Below are 19,495 nucleotides of genomic sequence, written 5' to 3'. Positions count from 1 at the left end.
CCATGAGCCCCTGCCAGCAAATGCTGGCAGGGGCTCATGGGAATTGTAGTCCATGGACATCTGGAGGACCACAGGTTGACTACCCCTGGACTAAACCACAAGGTAGAGAACTGGCTGCTTCACTGTTCCCCTTCTCCCCTTTCAACCATTAGTGACAGCTCTCATGGTTTCCCCTGCCTGGCAGGGGGCGGAGCCTGCACACCCTTTCCCTCCTTAAACCATCCCTTCTCTCCCCAACCCAGTACTCCTCAAGCCTGCCTGTTTATGCGGGTGGTGATGTCACTTTTGGTGACATGTCACTTCCAGGGTACGTGGCAGGGAGGCGTGGCCCTGACATCACTTCCGGGGCTCCTCGAAGCCTGAAAAAATATTTCAGGGTTTCCCTCCACGGGTAAAAGGTTGAAAAAGGCTCAGCTAATTAGCTGCTGTTAATTATAGAGGAGCAGCAGCTTTGCCTTGTGTAAGTCTACTAGACAGATCCTCCCATACTGGAACCTTCTACAGGTGCAACCCATGCAAGGAATTTCTCAAAGAGATGATCATCACCCATTTCAGAAATCTCAACCCGTGAGCGTTTTCCCATCTCAGGAGAGCCACGCTTTGGATTCTATGATTTCAAATTTTATCTCCAGCTGCAGGAGGAAATGCAAAAACGGTACCCATTCGCCTTGTGGCAGAACACTCTCCTACTCCTTGGGCGTTTAGAATTGGCACTGATCTGGCAGCTGGTGAATGTGTGACTCACCCTTACCCTGTGCCAGTCACCGGATGAGTAGGGAAGCAGGGAGTATGCTAACACATACGGGTGCACCTCCAGTCTACAAAACTACCAAGGTCCCTTCTCACTGAAATGCTGCACTGGGGAGCAGACTATTTTAAGTAACTCTTCCAGTATTATGTATTCAAAACTAAAGGGACACTAGGTGGTACGGGTTGGAGGACCCCATATAATCACTGATCTTGCTCCATGTTTATGGGACTTTCAGTTCAGCTACTATGGCCATGATAGCTCATTGTGACCCCGCTATGAGCAACATCAACCTCAATGAGACTCATTACACAACTGTACACTGTTTCTCTGAAGGGATTTCCCCCTTTATATCTACAGAAGGCTGACTCTGCTATGGGGATAGACATGAAGTCCTTTTCACTGCTGCTGCTGCAACTCCTCTCCCCATCCCTGAAAGGAAGGCACGGTCAACGTGAATTTTGTCAGGGCTCAGGAAATTCCCCGGTCATGTCCCAGCCACTTCCTGTGTTGCATCCGGCAGATCCTTCAGGGTTTTGTCTGCGACACGCCGGAAGACGGCAGGGAAGGTCTTGCCACCGTTCCTCTGAACCTTCTTTCCTTCTTCAGTTGAGCTTCCCAAGAGATTGACGACAGGGTCACTTGCCTTTTGGAGAAAGAGAGGCAAGGGCTATTAGGTCGCAACATGAACTGATAAGGCCCGGTCATCACCCCTCCTTGTACTCTCAAGGGTCGGGTAACGGACTCTCAGCATCCAATAGCTTGCCAATAAAATTAGGCTGCAAATTGTGCAGTCTGATGCTCAGATGCCTAATATTTTTAATTTTATATGTTCACATTATACGATAAACATATTGTTATTTCGTTGCATTTGTTGTAGCTTGAGCCTTTTGACAAAACTTGAATTTTACGGAGTCACCACAACTCCCAAGAGTATTGCTCCTACATTGTAGCAGTGACGGGACTTCCCTTCGGACAACTCCTCGGTACAGTTCTTGATTCCAAGAGCCCTTCCCTCTCCAAAACATGAGTGGCAAGGGGCTCTTTAACACTCCTCCGATCCCGTGTGAAGAACAAAACAGGTTTAGGCAGAGGTCTCATCCTCTGGTCGTCAGCTGCCTGCCCCATTGGCCCCTTTCCTAGTTTGCGTGGGGAAATCATTAGCGGAGGTGCTTGTGTTGCGGTGCACAGCAGCCAGGGGGTGGGTAGAGAGAGCCCTTTGCCTTCCTGTAGGTGGCTGCTGAACACAAGAAGAAGAGGACCCTGCCCTACTAACACTGCAGTCACGGTGGATGGATTTTATTATAGGAGAGAGACTTGGCATGCTGCCCCTGCCAATAAATAAGAAAAAAAAAACACCAGGACACTTTCTTTGTACTATTCTGCAGCACTCAGACTAGCAGGCTGCTTGCATTTTGGCCCAGTGGCCACTACCTGGGGCCTGAAAAACTAAGCCTCTTTAGCGTTTCCATTCCTGTATGTCTACTGCAAGCCCACCTAAGACTGTTTCTCGCCGTAATGCATTGTGACCCAGAATGGCCTTGATCAGTGATCAAATAAATATAATACTAGTTCAATAAGTCCTGGCTCACACATGAGGATGCACACTCAGGGTTGAATTTTGGCCTTGGACAGAGTGGTGAGTTTTGACCATTTTGATTCTTATTGTGAGCTCTGCATTTGGAATCATTATTATATATTATTGAGAGATTTGGATTTTGTGATTCTTATGCCACCAAGCAAGTCCAACTGAAATATACCCTGTGTGCATAGATATTAATTTATCTGACCCCTGATGGAGACCCTTTAGGGTCAAAACGTATTTTGTTCTATGGTCATACCATGTGCAACCATTAAGATTGTACAGTATTGCAGATTATTATTTTTATATATCAAATCTGCTCTTAATCCTCTTAATGTGCACTAAATAATAAATATTTGTCTCCTAATTTTTATATTTTTGTTCAACCTTTGGGTTCCCGACTTGTTTTCTAGGGTTGGGCTTTTGTTCCCTTTTTGTTTTGCATTATTCCCCTCACTGTCCATAGAGTTTTCATGGCAAAGAAAAGCAGAGACATCACCCTGCCAACAAAAGTGCGTTTAGTCAAGGCTATTGTATTCCCAGCTGCAATGTATGGCTGCGAAAGTTGGACCATAAGGAAGGCCGAGCGTCAAAGAATTGAGGCTTTTGAACTCTGGTGCTGGAGAAGACTCTTGCGAGTCCCTTGGACTGCAAGGCGAACAAACCGGTCAGTCCTAGAGGAGATCAGCCCTGACTGCTCCTTAGAAGGCCAGATCCTGAAGATGAAACTCAAATACTTTGGCCACCTCATGAGAAGGAAGGACTCCCTGGAGAAGAGCCTAATGCTGGGAGCGATTGAGGGCAAAAGAAGAAGGGGACAACAGAGAATGAGGTGGCTGGATGGAGTCACTGAAGCAGTAGGTGCAAACTTAAATGGACTCCGGGGAATGGTAGAGGACAGGAAGGCCTGGAGGATCATTGTCCATGGGGTCGCGATGGGTCGCACACGACTTCGCAACTACAACAACAACATTCCCCTGACATTTTAAACTTCGGATCAGCTTTGAAAAGAGCTATGCACTTGGTAGGGAAGGATTTAGCCCAATCACATTGGAAGGTATGTGGATCTGTATGTACATTCTTAGAACAATAAATATATTAATATGTTTACCTGTTTGGATGATGTATTTTAATGACTGTAATAAACAGCTTTTAAAAATATATATTGATGTTAACTGCCGTAGGCCCTGACTGTATCAGGAGAAATAAGCAGAATTAACTAGGTTAAATTGTAACTTAATGTGTTCATCTGTATATCATGCCCAACCTTTTTTGCCCATCTGAACACAGCCCGCGGCGCTGCGGACTAAATAAAGCCGTAAAGGCTTTGTGGGAGGAGTTAGGGCGGGCCAATTGATTGGCCCGGCCGATTCCCGTCCTGCTAACAAGGAAGCAACTGCGAGCCGTGCGGAGCGCGGCTCGCTGTTGCTCCTTTGCCGGCGGCCTGACCCGGCGAGAGGCGCGAAGCCCAAGGGAGCCCCCAGCAGTCGCGCGGAATTCAGAGAACAAACGGCATTGGTAGGACACTCTCCACTCTACGAGCCATGTACAGCAGGGGTAGTCAACCTGTGGTCCTCCAGATGTTCATGGACTACAATTCCCACGAGCCCCTGCCAGCAAATGCTGGCAGGGACTCATGGGAATCGTAGTCCATGAACATCTGGAGGACCACAGGTTGACTACCCCTGATGTACAGAACAGTAAAATGTGATGTTGTACATTTCAGAGTCTCTCTGTCTTACCAGTTCTTCTAAGGGCACTTGCTTAAAGAGTGGATGCTCTTGGAAATGCTTCACCATCCATTTGTGTACCTCTTCCACATCTGTGATGGTGTACACCAGACCCTGCATAAGCCACAAAGATACTGTAAGGAGAAGAGTGCCAGCATGCAAGGGCCCCCAAGAGTTCCATCATCAGATTGACACACTGGAAGGCAGTAACTAGATGGGAAGGGGAATACACCTAGAACAAAAAGCAATGCACTCTAAAGGCGAAGAATGGAAGTCCATCAGTGGCTACCAGCCATGATGACTGAAGGAGCCTTTGTTTGTAGGAGCAGAAAAACATCTGAATTTCATCACTATGCAGAAACAGCAGGGGACAGCCTTGGCCTCCAGGCCCCATTTCTTTGTCTGGACTGGATGGGTGATAGATCTTAATGATCTAACAGAAACCTCCTGTTTGAGGAACTGTAGGTCTTCATACCCTGATTTTCTCTACCTTAAGGGGTCTCAAAGCAGCTTGCAATCGCCTCTCCCCATCACAGACACCCTGTGAGGTAGATAAGACAGAGATTTCTGAGGGAACTGGGACTGGCCCAAGGTCATCCAGCTGGCTTCATGTGGAGGAGGCGTGGGGGATAAACCCGGTTCTCCAGATTAGGGGCCATTTCTCTTAACCACTATACCAAGCTGGCTTGGTAGGAAAGCAGATCTTGGACCCGTTTTCTAAAATGAGTTGCTCCGGACTTAACAAGGCCCTGATTTCCCTGTGGCGCAAGGTTCAGCTATTTCATAGAATGGAAGGGGCCAGTTGGAAGGGGCCATACAGGCCATCTAGTCCAACCCCCTGCTCAACGCAGGATCAGCCCTAAGCATCCTAAAGCATCCAAGACAAGTGTGTATCCAACCTTTGCTTGAAGACTGCCAGTGAGGGGAGCCTTAGGCAGCCTATTCCACTGCGGAGTTACTCTGACTGTGAAACTTTTTTTCCTAATATCTAGCCTTTATCGTTGTACTTTTAGTTTAAACCCATTACTGCATGTCCTCTCCTCTGCAGCCAATCTCCATGGTGGATCATACGGCTGCCACGGCAGGCAGGTCACCACCATCATCACTGCCATCACTTACAGGAAACACCTCAGAGCAACAGCAGAAGCCGCGCCCAGCCTCTTCCTCTGAAAGCAATGCCTTTGGAGGAACATTGACAGCTCTGTCTGTGATTCACCCCAGCTCCAGGTGAGGCCCCACACCGATTCATCGCCAAGATAAGATCTGCGGGTTCCAAGCCTGAAAGTGATGATGCAAGAAAAGAAAAGGGCTCTCTCTTTTCTTTGGCAGCGGAACGTTGAGGCAGCCAGAGAGCCCTAAAGGAGGCTGCTGAACGTCAGGGAGTGATGCAAAACCTCTGCCTACGAGGACTCCTGCCAACCCCTGGCTCGCTCAGTTGGATGCAGGGAAGCATTGCTCTTTTGCCCTCTGGCGTTAATTAGCGCCCTGCCCATGTTCTTGGGCTCTGAGATTCCCAAAGGATGAAAAGGTGCCTTTTCCTCTAGACTCCAGGATGTGTTGATACACAAGGGCTTTGTAAAGAGATTAGTCACCTATATGGCTTGACAGTAACACGAGGAATGGTTACAAGCTCTTGGCAGGGAACGAGCAGGTATAGTGGGAGGTCTAAGCTAGACATCCTTTATTGAAGCATCCTCTTGTGTTAAAATTCCCAGACTCCCTAGTCAGGCTTCCTTTGAGAAATCCGAAGCAGAAGACAACCTGTCAACACTGTCTCCTGAACTGCACCTCTAGGCCAGAGTTATCACAGTCTTCAAGGAACCTTTTCCACACTGGCTCAGCAGTTGAGGAAAGGTTTGGCTGAGAACAGGATCGTAGGGTGGTTGCTTTAGGAAGTTAGGAGCACACTGATTCCCAGCAGCCTCCAATTCCCTCCCCAGAGAGCCAATTTGGTGTGGTGGTTAAGAGTAGCGGATTCTAATCTGGAGAAACTGGTTCAATTCCTCCTTTCCCCGCATGCAGCCAGCTGGGTGACCCTGGGCTAGTCACAGTTTTCTTATAGCTGTTCTTGCAGAGCAGTTCTCTCAGAGCACTCTTAGCCCCACCTACCTCGTAGGGCGTCTGTTGTCCGGAGAGGAAGGGAAGGTCTTTTGTAGTGAAAAGCAGGGTACAAAAGCCCCCATCAAAGATGCACCTAGATAACCACTGAGGGGGAAGTGGTTTTTCTTTTGGACTAGGATCTTGGGACTAGGAACTCAAAACAGTTCTGCAGAGCCTGAAAAAGGGAGCTCCTCCGCTAGGCATTTGGTTGAGGTCGACCTGAACCACCACTTCCCGTGGGCACTCCCCCTGAGCCGCCCCTCCTATGGCACCCACTGCAATTCCACCCAACCCACTGGGCTATCAGTATGCATTAATTTAATGTTCTCCATATTATTCTATTGTTCTACTATGTTGCTTTCCGTTATCACTATATTGTTGTTAAAAGTTATCTGTACAGGTTCTGTTTTATGTGAACTTCCCTGAGCTTTCAGGGAGGGCGGTATATAAATATAATAAATAAATAAAATCTGGAAGACCCAGGTGCAAATCCCCACTCTGCCATGGAACCTTGCTGGGTGACCTTGGACCAGTCACACTCTCAGCCTCACCTACCCCAAAGGGTTGTTGTGAAGATAAATAAAGAAAGGGGGAATGCTGTAAGCCGGTGGTCCCCAACCACCGGGCCGTGGCCCGGTGCCGGGCTGCAAAGGCCCTGGCTGGGCCCCACATGCTCGTGTGCACCATGTGCGGCTACAACGTGTATGCGTGGCCACACCGCGCATGCGTGGAACTCCCACGCGTGCGCACATGTGTGGGAGTGCCGCACACGAGCATTTGCAGCTGCACATGGTGCAAACGCACATGCGCAACCTGGCAGCGCATGCATACTTGCATACTTGCGTAGCCGGGCAATCGCCCTCCCTGCCGCCGCTGGTCCGCAGCCTGAAAAAGGTTGCGGACCACTGTTGTAAGCCACTTTAGGTCCCCACTGAGGAGGAAGCAGGGTATAAGTATTTAAAAACATAAATATGAGTTCCTCCTGTTGGCGGAGGCTTGGAATACCTGAAGCGCATTTCACCGACTCACCTGCTCACGTAGGACATAGGCGTACTCCGCCAGCAAGGTGGTGCTGATAATCCTCCACTTGTGCTTTGTCTTCTTGAAGTGAGGGTCGGGGAAAAGGAAGAACATCTTGCACAGCTGCAGAAATATGGGAAAATTCCACCGCCATCAGAGCCCTCCCGAGCCTTGCAGCTTCAACAGTACCCTGATGCTTTGAGAGCAACCCTAAGCAGGTCTACTTGGAAGTAAGTCCCATTTTATTCAATGGAACCTTTCCCCCAGAAAACTGTTCTCAGAAGGACGGCCTTTTGTGACTTCATGGTCAAGTCAATCGAGGGGATTGTAATTTCCCCTAACAAGGGACAGTTCTTATTTTTGCCTTTTTCTCAAGGTTTGGACCAGTCTTGCTCAGCCTCAACAAAGCTGCTGCGTATTGTTCCTTCCTTCTAGCCAGGGCCTAGGGAAAGGACAGTAGCTCAGCAACAGCCTAAAATGTTGGCTTCTCAGCTCACATGTAAGTGGGACTGATGCATTCCTCATCTACCTTGGCCTCTTCATTACCAGAGCTGTACATAAAAGAAGAAGAAGAAGAAGAAGAAGAGTTGGTTCTTATATGCCGCTTTTCCCTACCCGAAGGAGGCTCAAAGCGGCTTACAGTCGCCTTCCCATTCCTCTTTGCCAGATCTGTATATGAGAAATTGGATCACAGATTCTTAGAATTCTGAGAGTTCTTTAAGTTCTTTTTGTTGTAACTTTCCTTTATTTCCATTAATTGGTTTATACTTGATGTGTTATTGTTATTCACATTTTATTTATTTATTTTTGTATTTTTAACCAGTCCATCCCCAAAAGCTCAGGGTGGTTACTGCATGTAAAAAACCACATAATTTAAAATATACAATCTAAACTTTCCATTACTTAAAATTTAGATTCCTAAAAATACAAATTACTAAGATGTAGAATTATAAAACTGCCAGCCCAGAGTTTTCCTGCCCAGAGAAGAAGAGGGGGCAGTGAGTGAAACATCCTTCCTCAGATGCAGAACAACTTGGTGGATTTAGGCAGTTATGGTTTCAATGTCCTCTTTTTCAATTCTGTGCTGAGGCTATGACCTTAAGAACACAGACATCGCAAATCTTTCAATAACCTTTTATGGGTAATCAATTATACCTCTAAGGCTACGAATTGTAATCGTTGTCTATCAATTTAATATTTGTACATCAATTGCTGGGCTGATCTTCAATCACAATAAATGCGGATGATAAATCTTTTAAAGGCCAGGAAACAGGAAGAGATGGCTCTGCCTTCCGTCAATACATCCCCTGGAAACTCACCTGTCCCTTGCGGAAAAAGTTGGGCAGGTGTTTCATGGCATTGCTGCGGATGCAGGCAATGTTCTGGTACAGCCCAGGGTGGGACACGCGCAGGGACTGGATCCTGTCCCGCACGTAATCCGAGACCTTCACACGGATCTCCAGGCCCAGCATCAAGGTGTTCGGGAACAGGGGAGACAAGGCAACTATGGAAGAGAACAGACATCAGCATCAGGAAAGTCACAATCAAACAAGGTGGAATAAAATCTATGACAAATGAGTAGATAAAGAACTAAAAATTGTTTTTATATTTTACATTGCAGAAGCATTCCGAATACCTCCCCTAGACTTATCATTCTCTTCTCGTACCATGACCAACTCTTCCCTCTCAATGGTCCAGTACTCACATACTTATGCCGGAACTCAAACAGTTCCGTAGGGCCTGAAAATTGGAGCTCTTCCACAAGTCTTCCGGTTGAGACAAATGACAGGGGCCTCCCTCAACCTGGTCCCTTGCCAAGCAACTTCTGACCCTCCGCACACCCTGCCTGGCTGCTGTCACTCCCCCTTCAGAGCTGACCTACTGCAACGTCCCAGTGTGCAACATTCTTAAACTTTGATTGACGTTGACTGTTTCATGAGCATTAGGCTTTCTGTTCATACCGTTGCAAATGTTTCAATGTACTCTGTTCTACTGTTCCGTGTACACCGCCTGGAGATGCCATGGTGAGGGGCAGTATATAAATTGAATCAATAAACACATATGTTTATTTTATTTCTTATATTTATATAAGTTAATATATTTATATATATAATGCACATATTTATATATGTGCATTAAAATACACTGAACTTCCAATTAAATGTGACTGTGACCAAGTTGATCACATCCAAACTGGCTCCTGGCATTAACTAGGCTTTAAGCATTAAGGCAGAGCCCCTTGTGGTGCAGAGTGGTAAGGCAGCCGTCTGAAAGCTCTGCCCATGAGGCTGGGAGTTCAATCCCAGCAGCCGGCTCAAGGTTGACTCAGCCTTCCATCCTTCCGAGGTCGGTAAAATGAGTACCCAGCTTGGTGGAGGGTAAACGGTAATGACTGGGGAAGGCGCTGGCAAACCACCCTGTATTGAGTCTGCCATGAAAACGCTAGAGGGCGTCACCCCAAGGGTCAGACATGACTCGGTGCTTGCACACGGGATACCTTTACCTTTAAGCATTAAGGCAGCCCGCTTCTCTGCTCATGACCCTGCAAGTGATCCTCTCAGATTTCAACATGAATGGTCATCAGCACATGCTTAAGACTCTCTGGTTTGAATCAATGAGAAATGAAGCACTTTTCAGTTTTGTTGGGCTGTACACACTGTCATCTCCTTCCTCTCCCCCGAATTCCCTCCTTGCTGTCCCCCCCCTCGTGCAAACCTGCCATAAGCAGAAACACATATATTCTGCAAGACAGAGCTAAACTCCACTTCCTGATTTTTTTCTGGGGAATGCAGAATGCGGCTGTAAGTCCCACTGATCTCATAGGGACTTTCTTCTGAGTAAACATGACAGGGATCGCAATGCCAGATGCCCAAACCCAAGTTTCCTTGGCTGCTCGGAGGAGGAACTCAGAAACTTTTACCACGGTTTGATATTGTCTTCTCCACCCACCTGCTCCACCCCTGTGTGTCATCGCTGTGTTATGATTGCGGATTCACCTGACCAGCTTAAGGATTGATGATGATGACCGTGTGATCAGTCTTTCACAGGGCAAACTTCCCTCCCCCATGAAAGGATGCTTCTGTGCGTGTGTGATAGACAGCACATCCCGCACATCCCGCCTTTTGAATCTAGCAACCAGCTTTTCACATGATAACTCAGTCATGGCACATAAAACACCACTGTGGGATCCCAACCGTAATTTCCTGTGCACAACAGATCGCAGAAGTCTCACTCTACAAACAGGCAGTGATGCTCTTTTTCACTTTAGCCGTTACAGCCTATGAAATCTGTGTGAATGCGGATTTTGAGAGATCGCTAGAAGACGACATAGTGGAGTAGTAAGGCACATCTCCTACATCCCCCGAAAGAATGCTACGATCATCAGAACAACATTTGCTCAGGACCCCAGGCCCAAAGGAAGTAAACCTGGCCTTGACAGGGACCAGGGCTTTTTCAGCCTGCGGTAATGTTTGGCCTAGGGAGATCAGGGCCCTGCAAGACCTCAATCAGTTCTGCAGGGTCTATAAGACAGAGCTGTTCTGCCAGGCTTACAGTCAGGGCCTGAAATAAACATCAAGAAGTGCTCACCGCTGGAGACGGGGGAGATCTGCTCCGCACACTCTAGATTCCCCCGTCTGCTAAGTAATTAGTTGGGGGAAACTAGATAACATTATAGTTTAACCTAAATTGTTGGTGTTAATAATGATGTTTCCAGTCATGAGCTGTATGGGAAAGGCGGGCTAGAAAAACAAAAATTTATTTATTTAAGCCATCTATATCTATATGAATAGCTTGTACCGTACTGCTCCCCTGTAGCCTTTCTAGCCTACAGAGCCTTCAATGCTTCATTTAAAATCCAATTGCCACACAAAACATATCTGCCTGAGAACCTAGAGAGCTTCTGGCAGTCACAGAAGTCAATACTGACCTTAAGAGACCAATTACGCCCCGATTACGCGTAAAGCAACGGCAGTGCTCACAATTTGTCATGTATAGAACTCCACCATGTTTGTTTGGCCCCTTTTTAAATATGCTAAAATCTTTGACATCCATTGCTCAAAGGACGAGGAGGGGGGAATCTGATCTTTCAACTGCCTGCCTCATGTGCAGCATGAAACTGCATCAAACTTGTTCCAAAAATGAAAAAGGAAGTACTCCAAAAGGACTTCTGCATTCGTATTTCGCAAGCCTCTTTCCTTGGAAACACCTTATATAACTTCTAGAACCAGCCTGCACAGAGATCTAGTGCCTTTCCAAGCATAGTTAGCGAGATGGCTCAAACTGGTTTCCCTTTCGGCGGCTCTTGTGTTTAACTTGTGCTGTTAACGGGCATTTTATTTATTTCATAATACTGCGCATTCCCTTGTGGTTCAAGGTGGTAACAGCAGAAACACAATTCCAATTAAAACCGGAATAGCAGACCCCATAATATCCCCTTCCCTGAGAAGATGCCTGCCATTCACACCCTCAAATGGCCAGACAAGTTCTGAACACCTCTGAAGAGGGGGCTGCCCTCATCTCTTCAGAGAGTCCATTCTATAAAGCAGGAGCCCAATGGAAATGGCCTGGGCTCTGATCAATGCCAGATGGGCCACCCTAATGGGTAGGAGAGCCAGCAGAGGGCTTACCTGAAGGCCGTAGTTGGCGCACAGGGAGATATGGAAGGAGACAGTCCTTCAAATGCGAGTGCCCCAGGTCATGAAGGCCTTTAAAGGTCATACCTAGCACCTGGAATTTAACTTGGAAATGGACGACAAAATCTGCACTCGAAAGCTTACGACTTGAATAAATCTTTGTTGGTCTTAAAGGTGCCATTGTATTACTTCAGACTCACATGGCTACCCACTTGAATCGATCTTTTGGGGAACACAGGCAGCCAATGCCGCGGTTTCTAAATGGGCAACATATATACTGCTACGTTCCACCATTTTATTTACTACAGCACATTCCTAGTTTTTCCTGCTTTTTTAATAGCCGTTTTAACTTTTAACATGGGGTCTGCTATCCTGAGGGCCAGTTTTCTGGGTTGGGGGGCAAAGTTTAAAAGCTTGACATAAAAAAACAAAATCATTGGGGGGAGGGGATGGGAGAGTGTGTGAAATTACCCAGCAATCCCCCATAACCACAGCCAATATCTGCAAATTCTACTTGAGAGGAAGGCTCAGTTCTCTCTTCCACCTCCTTTGGGTCGTCGTGCTGGTCATCTTTGGTTGTAGGCGTGAAGAACTCTGGGTAGAGCTCAGACCAGTCCATTTCCTCAGGCTTGGCGGGACTAACAGGAAAGAAAGCAGAGAGCCTCATCAAACACCCAGGGTGGTACCAACACACGTCCCCGTTTCCCAGAAGCACCACTCCCAAGCGGCTTCCAACTTTATCACCCTCTTTGGTATTACTGCTGCCACCGGGATTTGACAATTGGAAGCTATGAATTACCTGGTCAAGTTATTTCCGCAGGATGTCCTTATGACATCATTATTACGGATCGTTTCAATACTGAACAGGGACAAGGAGTTAGGGTCTGCTACTCATCCTAGGATTTCAAGAGCCAGAAATGTCCCAGTGAGTCGTGACTCGGGAGACATTCCAATTGTGTCTCACACCAACAATGAAGTGAGAACGCATGAATCCGGCCTTAGAGTGAAACCCACAGAAAAGAATGTAGTGGGATGAACGTTCTAATCCTAACCACATCTATTTAAAACCAGATTCCATTGGAGTCAAGGGAAATTACAGTTAAGAGTAATAGCACACTCACAGCGCCATCCTTAGCAGAGCTATGCTAGGTCTACTTAAAAGTCAATGAGTTTGGAAGGGTCAGCTCTGTTTAGGACTGCAATGTAAGGGCACTTATGGATCAGGCTGCATGGGCTACTGTATCTGGAATTCCCCAGTTCTCAAGTACGAGAATGCAGGATGTTTAAACCAGATGTACTACTTCCAGAAACATAAACACTACCAAGTAGACAATGATAACAGGGTGAGAAGAGACCTAACTAAGAATTCATGGCAGGATTTAGAGAAGGCAGGAAGAGCTGTAGGTGTCAGGCTGCAAACTTAAGCACACTTACTTAAGCACCTAAGTAAATGTGGGGTTGTTCTGACAGTTTCTCAAGGTCCACCCTGAAGAGTGTACAGGCAGACTCTGCCACCAAGGATAGATAGTAAGGAACAAAGATGAAGACAAAGTCTTGGGACAGGGCAGGGCAGTCAATAATCAGGTGCATGCTTTGCATGCAGGGGGTCCCAGGTTAGTTCCAGGTATTCCACGTAAAGGATCTCTTAAATGGGGCCTCCTGCTTCCTGTCAGAGGTGGTAATACTGTGATAAAGAAGCGTTGTGTTTTTAAAAATCCCGCTTGTAACTACCCAAAGGAATCCCAAAGCAACTTACAACAGTCTACCCTTCCTGTCCCTACAACAGAAAACCTGTGAGATGGGCAGGGCCGAGAGAGCTCTGAGAGAGCTGTGACTGGCCCAAGGTCACCCAGTTGGCTGCATGTGGTGTAGGAGGGAGGAATCAAACCCAGCCCTCCAGATTAGAAGCCACTGCTCTTAACCGCTACACAATACGTTGGCTCTAGGGCTGTGGTAGCTTACAGTCGCCTGCCCTTCCTCTCCTCACAATAGGTAGCCGGTGAATGAGGTGAGGCTGAGAGAGCTCTAAGAGGAACTGTGACTGGCCCAAGGCCACCCAGTTGCTGCAGGTACGGGATCAAACCCAGTTCTCCAGATCAGAGGCTTCCACCCTTAGCCACTGCACCACGCTGGCTGTCGTAGGGGTAGTCAACCTGCGGTCCTCCAGATGTCCATGGACTACAATTCCCATGAGCGCCTGCCAGCAAACGCTGGCAAGGGCTCATGGGAATTGTAGTCCATGGACATCTGGAGGACCACCATGAAGCACGAACAGGCTCGGTATTGGGCAACTCCACTATATTTCCCGATCACAGCTCTCAAGTAAAGTGCCTACCACGCGATCCCATATTTCCTAGACCAGGGGTAGTCAAACTGCGGCCCTCCAGATGTCCATGGACTACAATTCCCAGAAGCCCCTGCCAGCATTTGCTGGCAGGGGCTCCTGGGAATTGTAGTCCATGGACATCTGGAGGGCCGCAGTTTGACTACCCCTGTCCTAGACGCTAATCACCCTCACAGCGCTCTTGCCACGGGCCTCTGAAAAGAATCCAGAGGTAATTCAGAACAGGAAGCACTGCCGGAGGACCAAGCCACCCTGCCACCCACTCCACCCGGCCACTAGGGGGGACTCATAGGAGCGCGCGGAGCCCCAGCACGGGCGCCGAGGAGGGGCTGCGTGGTGGGCTCGTCTCCTTCCCGCACTCACTAGCGCAAAGTGTGGTCCGCCAGCGGGTTCGAGTGCGCGCGCTGCCGGTAGAAGCGCTTCTGGGGCAGCGGCGCCGACAGCACCTCCGCCATGGCCGGGGAAGCCACAACACCGGCACCGCGCAAAACACGTGGAGCCCCGCAGAGGCGCCCGGCGCCAGAAACAGACGTCAGCCGGGAGCGCCAGCAGGAGTGGACGCAGGGGGGCGGGGGGCGTCCTCCTTAAAGGGCCAGCAGCAGCGTCTGGACGGGCAGTCCGCCTCCGTTCCATATGGGGGGCCGGGGGTTGACCCATCGTGTTTTTATGACCTCCGCCTGACTGTTTAAGTTTTAATAACTACAGGAGGACTGGAAAAATGTAGGGCGAAGCATATTTAATTTGGAAATAAAACCCCGCTGATCATAGCGATATTTACTCCTGAGTAAATATGTAGTAGCCATTTGTTAAATCTCTTGCATACTTAAATTTGGTTAATAAAACCCCGTTGAGCAGAAGGTACGTACTTAATTTGGGAATAAAAGTCCGTGGAACAAAACGATATTTACTTCCGAGTAAATATGTAGTAGCCTTTCCACCTCCAGTCTAGCACCCATTGTATTCCTGAATGCAATGGGCTTGGCCCCTAGTATCATAGCAATATAATGATATCCAGTTGTTGATTTTTTTTTAATGTTAAGGCTTGGTGGTGCAGGGATGGCCCTGTTGCTGCTGTGATGTATCAGCAGTAACGGAGCTGCAGCCACACATGGTTATACATGTGTTTCACAAGGGTTGCACTGGAGCCATAGATAGCAGTTGGATTTTCCTGTGTGGACAAATCAGACCCCTAGGCTACCTTTCTAAAGCTTTCAAAAGTATGCAATAACACACACACACAGTTTAGCAATAAAGCAAAGGAGTGGGGCAAAACAAGAAATTCCCACAATTCAGCCCTCTTGCTAGGAGAAAAGATTGCAGTCTAAAACCCATCTCTGCGTCGGCCAGCTTCTTGCACTGGACTTGCAAACTTTTACCCAGTCACAATTCTATCCGTCCAGGCTGAAGCAAAAATAAACAGAGCATGAAGGAGCCCCGTACAATAGGGTTGCCAACTTCCAGGTGGTGATGGAAGATCTCCCACTATTCAAACTAATTTCTGGAGGCCTTGCGGTGCAATGGTTAAAGATGGTACCTCCACATGCAGTCAGCTGGATGACCTTGGGCTTGTCCCAGTCCTGATAGTGCTGTTCTCACAGAGCAGTTCTGTCAGAGATCTCTCAGCCTCACCTACCTCATAGGGTATCTGTTGTGGGGAGAGGGAGGGAAGGCTCTGGAGGGTAGATTGGACACCCCAGGATGGATTTTTTTCACACCCCTCTCTGCTATTTTTGTCATCCAGTCACAGCTGACAGGGCGGTCCCATAGGGTTTTCAAGGCAAGAGATGTTCAGATGTGGTTTGCCATTGCTTGCCTCCACATCGGCCTTGCTTAGCTTCTGACAAAATCAGGCTAGGTTGGGGCTATCCAGCTCAGGGACTACAAATAAATCAAATAATAGGTTTCGGTGGGTTGCCAGGCTGGTCTAAACCAACAGAACAAAGTATGGTGGCCTCATATCTAGAGAACTGCGCTTGATTCTCCTCTCCACCTCCACATGCAGCCAGCTGGGTGCCCTTGAGCCAGTCACAGTTCTGTCAGAGCTCTCTCAACCCCACCTACCTCACAGGGTGCCTGTTGCAGGAAGAGCAAGGGAAGGCGATTGCAAGCCCCTTTGAGACTCCTTCAGGTAGTAAAAAGCAGGATAGAAAAAAAACACCTCTTCTTCTGAAACATGCCACTGGACCGAAACTTTGTTCCAATGGCCAGAAAAAGGAACAAAGACAGTGTGGAAAAAAACCTTTTAGTAAACTTTTTATATATAATCATGGCAATTTTAAAAATTCAGATTCCAACATGCTATTCCATTGCAAGAGCCTGCATGGTGTCGTGCTTAAAATGTTGGACTAGGATCTGGGAAATCCAGTTCGAATCCCTACTCGTGCTGTGGAAGCTCGCTGGGTGATCTTGGGTGATCTTGGTCCAGTCACATGACCCTCAGCCTTGCCCTGACCTGGGTAGCCCCAGGATAGCCTGACCTCATTGGCTCTCAGAAGCCAAGTAGAACCGACATAGAGGCAGGCAATGGCAAAACATCACCCAAGTCTCTTTTCTTGAAAACCGCACAGGGTCACCGTCAGCTAGTTATGGCTTGAAAACCAAACAAAAAAACCACCACATGGCCCTTGTGTTCTTAGAAGACACTTGAGAGGGTTTCTGTTCTCCAGTCTGAAGCCCAAGAACAAACCATCCCGAACATCTACAATGCATTTTTGGAGAGTTAGGAGTCTGCCTTTGTACTAACTTTTACTAACATTAGCCAAAGCATTACAAAGTGGTGATTGCAAATTTCACCAGACTGCAGGTTAATATATGCACTCTTCCCCCTCCCCACAAAGAAGGTGCCCCCACCCTCCATTGTCCCAATCTCAAGCCTCCTGCTGCTGCTAGGGGAGCAACAGGAGAAGGATTTTTCTTGGAAGGCATCTTCCTCATTCTCCTGCATGCTGACCACTTTCCTAGCAAGTAGCAGCCACCACCCTGAAGTTACAAAATGGCATTGAACTATGAAGCTCTTTCTCCTTTAACGTCTGACCACTGAGATGATTCATGCATTTGGGCCAGGAGGGGAGGAGAAGTGCAGCTGGTATCGATGAATGCCGATTCTGGTATCCTGCAAGCAAGATTACTGCAAAGACACCACAGAGAAGAATTAAAAGGAAATGCTTCTTGCATGATGTAAATTTCTTTGTAATAAGAAAAAGAGAGAGACAAAGAGACAGACTTTTCCAGAAACAGAGGCAGTGGTTATTCAAATACCGATTCATTTTGCGCATATTCATACTAGACATTCTGAGGATGTTTTATACTGTTTCCCGGGAACAATATGGACTATCAACTTGTAAATTCAATCTTGAGTTTCTGAGAATTGTGTTACGATTCTTAGGCAATGATGAAACTGCAAGTATGGTCCATGCCTGACGATAATAGATAATATAGTTTTCTTCCACATCTTTATCTCACTACCCTCCCAGATGGCTGTTGCATAGGCTTTACCCACCAAATATTCCAGCCACTGTTCAGTGCTTACGAGCAATGCACACTTGGGTAAATAGAGTGGCTATTCTAACACAGGTTCTCTGCCTCAGCTTCAATGCTGTTGGCAAGTAGGTTGTTTCACTGCTTCCGCACAGCATCCTTGTGCATTTGTGCACCTCCTGGGGTTTCCCTGGGTTTTCTCTGATCTTTCCCAAGGCTGCTTTGCTTCAAAGTGTTGGGAAAGATTCCAGCCAAGACCGGAATTCTGTTGCATGGATTTCCCCCAGTTCTGCCCACACAAATATCATTTTCCCAGACCCCACTGGGACCATTCCTACCACCATCCCTCACCTGCTGGGGCTTTTCGGTGGGTTTTTTTAAAAGTGATCATTGCCATAACAATATACTGATATAATGATACATCAATACATCATCCATCCATCCACCCATCCATTCATCCATCCATTTAAAACATTGCAAAAAAGCTCTCTGAAGACTGCCAGGGAAGCGGGATGTGGGGAAATCCTGGGTCTGCCTAGCAACCAATGGAAATGGAATGGCAGATCAAAGTGTGAGACATTCAACGCTCGCCGGGGATAAGTGGATCCCATTCCCTCCACTCGCTCACTCCCTTGGCCAGTCATTTGCCAGCTAGCCCACCTTCCTGGCTCACATGGATGCAGTAGCAGCTGTTGCAGGGGGCAGTACTAAGGTCAAGGCAGCTCCCACTCAATCTCCTCTGCCTGCCCACCCAGCCCGTTCATGTATAGGCAGTTCTGGTGTTTCTTCTCCATCCACGTGTCTTGCCTATGTGGCAGCGGGCAGCTGCTCCTCCCATTTCAAAACTGGTGGCTGAGATCTCACAACAGAGGACTGTAAGATCTCAGTATGTTCATGAAAACATTGTCTTTTTCACCTGGAGTGTGTGGTCTGTAGAGAGATAACCCTGTCTGTACCTGGCCCAATTCTCTGGGTTTTTTGATACACACAACAGCCAGGTTCAGAGTTAGATAATTCTTAGTCCCTTGCCCCCCCCCTCCAAAAAAACAAACAAAAAACAGCCGCAACAGTAGTTTTGGCTCCCAAATGACATTGCTGTTCTTGTACCAAACTTCCAGATATTTTTTTTCCTCCTGGCTCTGCTGCAGGTTTCCCCAAACCTGGCTTAGTATGGCTTTCCTGAGAGAAGGGACCCAAAGCAAGATTGGGGAAAGCATTGCTGGAAGGTACAGATTTCTATATCACACAGCAAAAGCCTGTCAGAGGTGTGTGTGTGTGTGTGTGTGTGGAGATATTGAGTGGGAAGGGAAAACACAAAATAAATCTCCACATGGAGATTTTTCCACAAGAAGAGTTAGTTTTTATACCGTTCTGCTTTTCTTTACCAGAAGGAATCGCAAAGTGACTTACAATCGCCTTCCATTCCTCTCCTCACAACAGTGAGGTAGGTGGTGATAAGAGAGCCCCTGCTCTGTGAGAATAGCACTATCAGGGCTGTGAAGAGCCCAAGGTGAAGAGCCCAACTAGCTGCACATGGAGGAGTGGGGATTCAAACTCTCCAGATTAGAAACCGCCACTCTTAACCCCTACACCGCAAATGTCTTTGCATTTTTAGGAACAATGAGAAGGAAATAGGGAATAAACTCTGTGCAGAAGCAACTTTAACACCTTGAGGCCATGTTCTGCATTGCATGTTACTTTCAGGGACAATAGTTTTTCAATATACTCCATGTGCAGAGATAATGAATGTCAAGATTCATAGCTCTGCCTTCTGCAGACAGCTCAGCTGTCAGTTGATCCTGCTCCATAGCTCAAACTCTCCCCCCGGTATATCTATCAGCCTTGGGAAATCATCTTCAG

The 19,495-nt window shown here is 47.5% G+C and overlaps 1 protein-coding gene across 4 annotated transcripts; it reads right to left on the bottom strand.

Annotated features, from left to right (window-relative positions):
• Positions 1-1,066: 1,066 nt before the first annotated feature.
• On the bottom strand, positions 1,067-14,697 carry METTL1 (methyltransferase 1, tRNA methylguanosine). Of its 4 annotated transcripts, none has more exons than XM_077328954.1 (6): positions 14,522-14,697; positions 12,286-12,452; positions 8,500-8,684; positions 7,190-7,303; positions 4,073-4,174; positions 1,067-1,394 (listed from the first exon to the last, which is right to left on the bottom strand). In XM_077328954.1, the coding sequence occupies exons 1-6, from the start codon at positions 14,611-14,613 to the stop codon at positions 1,236-1,238; spliced, it is 819 nt and encodes a 272-aa protein (XP_077185069.1). In that variant the 5' UTR covers positions 14,614-14,697; the 3' UTR covers positions 1,067-1,235. The 4 variants fall into 4 exon arrangements, with proteins under 4 accessions (XP_077185069.1, XP_077185072.1, XP_077185071.1 ...); XM_077328957.1 differs by lacking the exon at positions 14,522-14,697 and adding an exon at positions 12,614-12,848; XM_077328955.1 differs by lacking the exon at positions 1,067-1,394 and adding an exon at positions 3,851-3,896 and having other exon boundaries at positions 4,014-4,174.
• Positions 14,698-19,495: the final 4,798 nt, after the last annotated feature.

This window comes from Paroedura picta, chromosome 3 (assembly GCF_049243985.1).
Source record: "Paroedura picta isolate Pp20150507F chromosome 3, Ppicta_v3.0, whole genome shotgun sequence".
Classification (NCBI taxonomy): domain Eukaryota; kingdom Metazoa; phylum Chordata; class Lepidosauria; order Squamata; family Gekkonidae; genus Paroedura; species Paroedura picta.
This window is presented reverse-complemented; position numbering and strand designations above follow the sequence as displayed.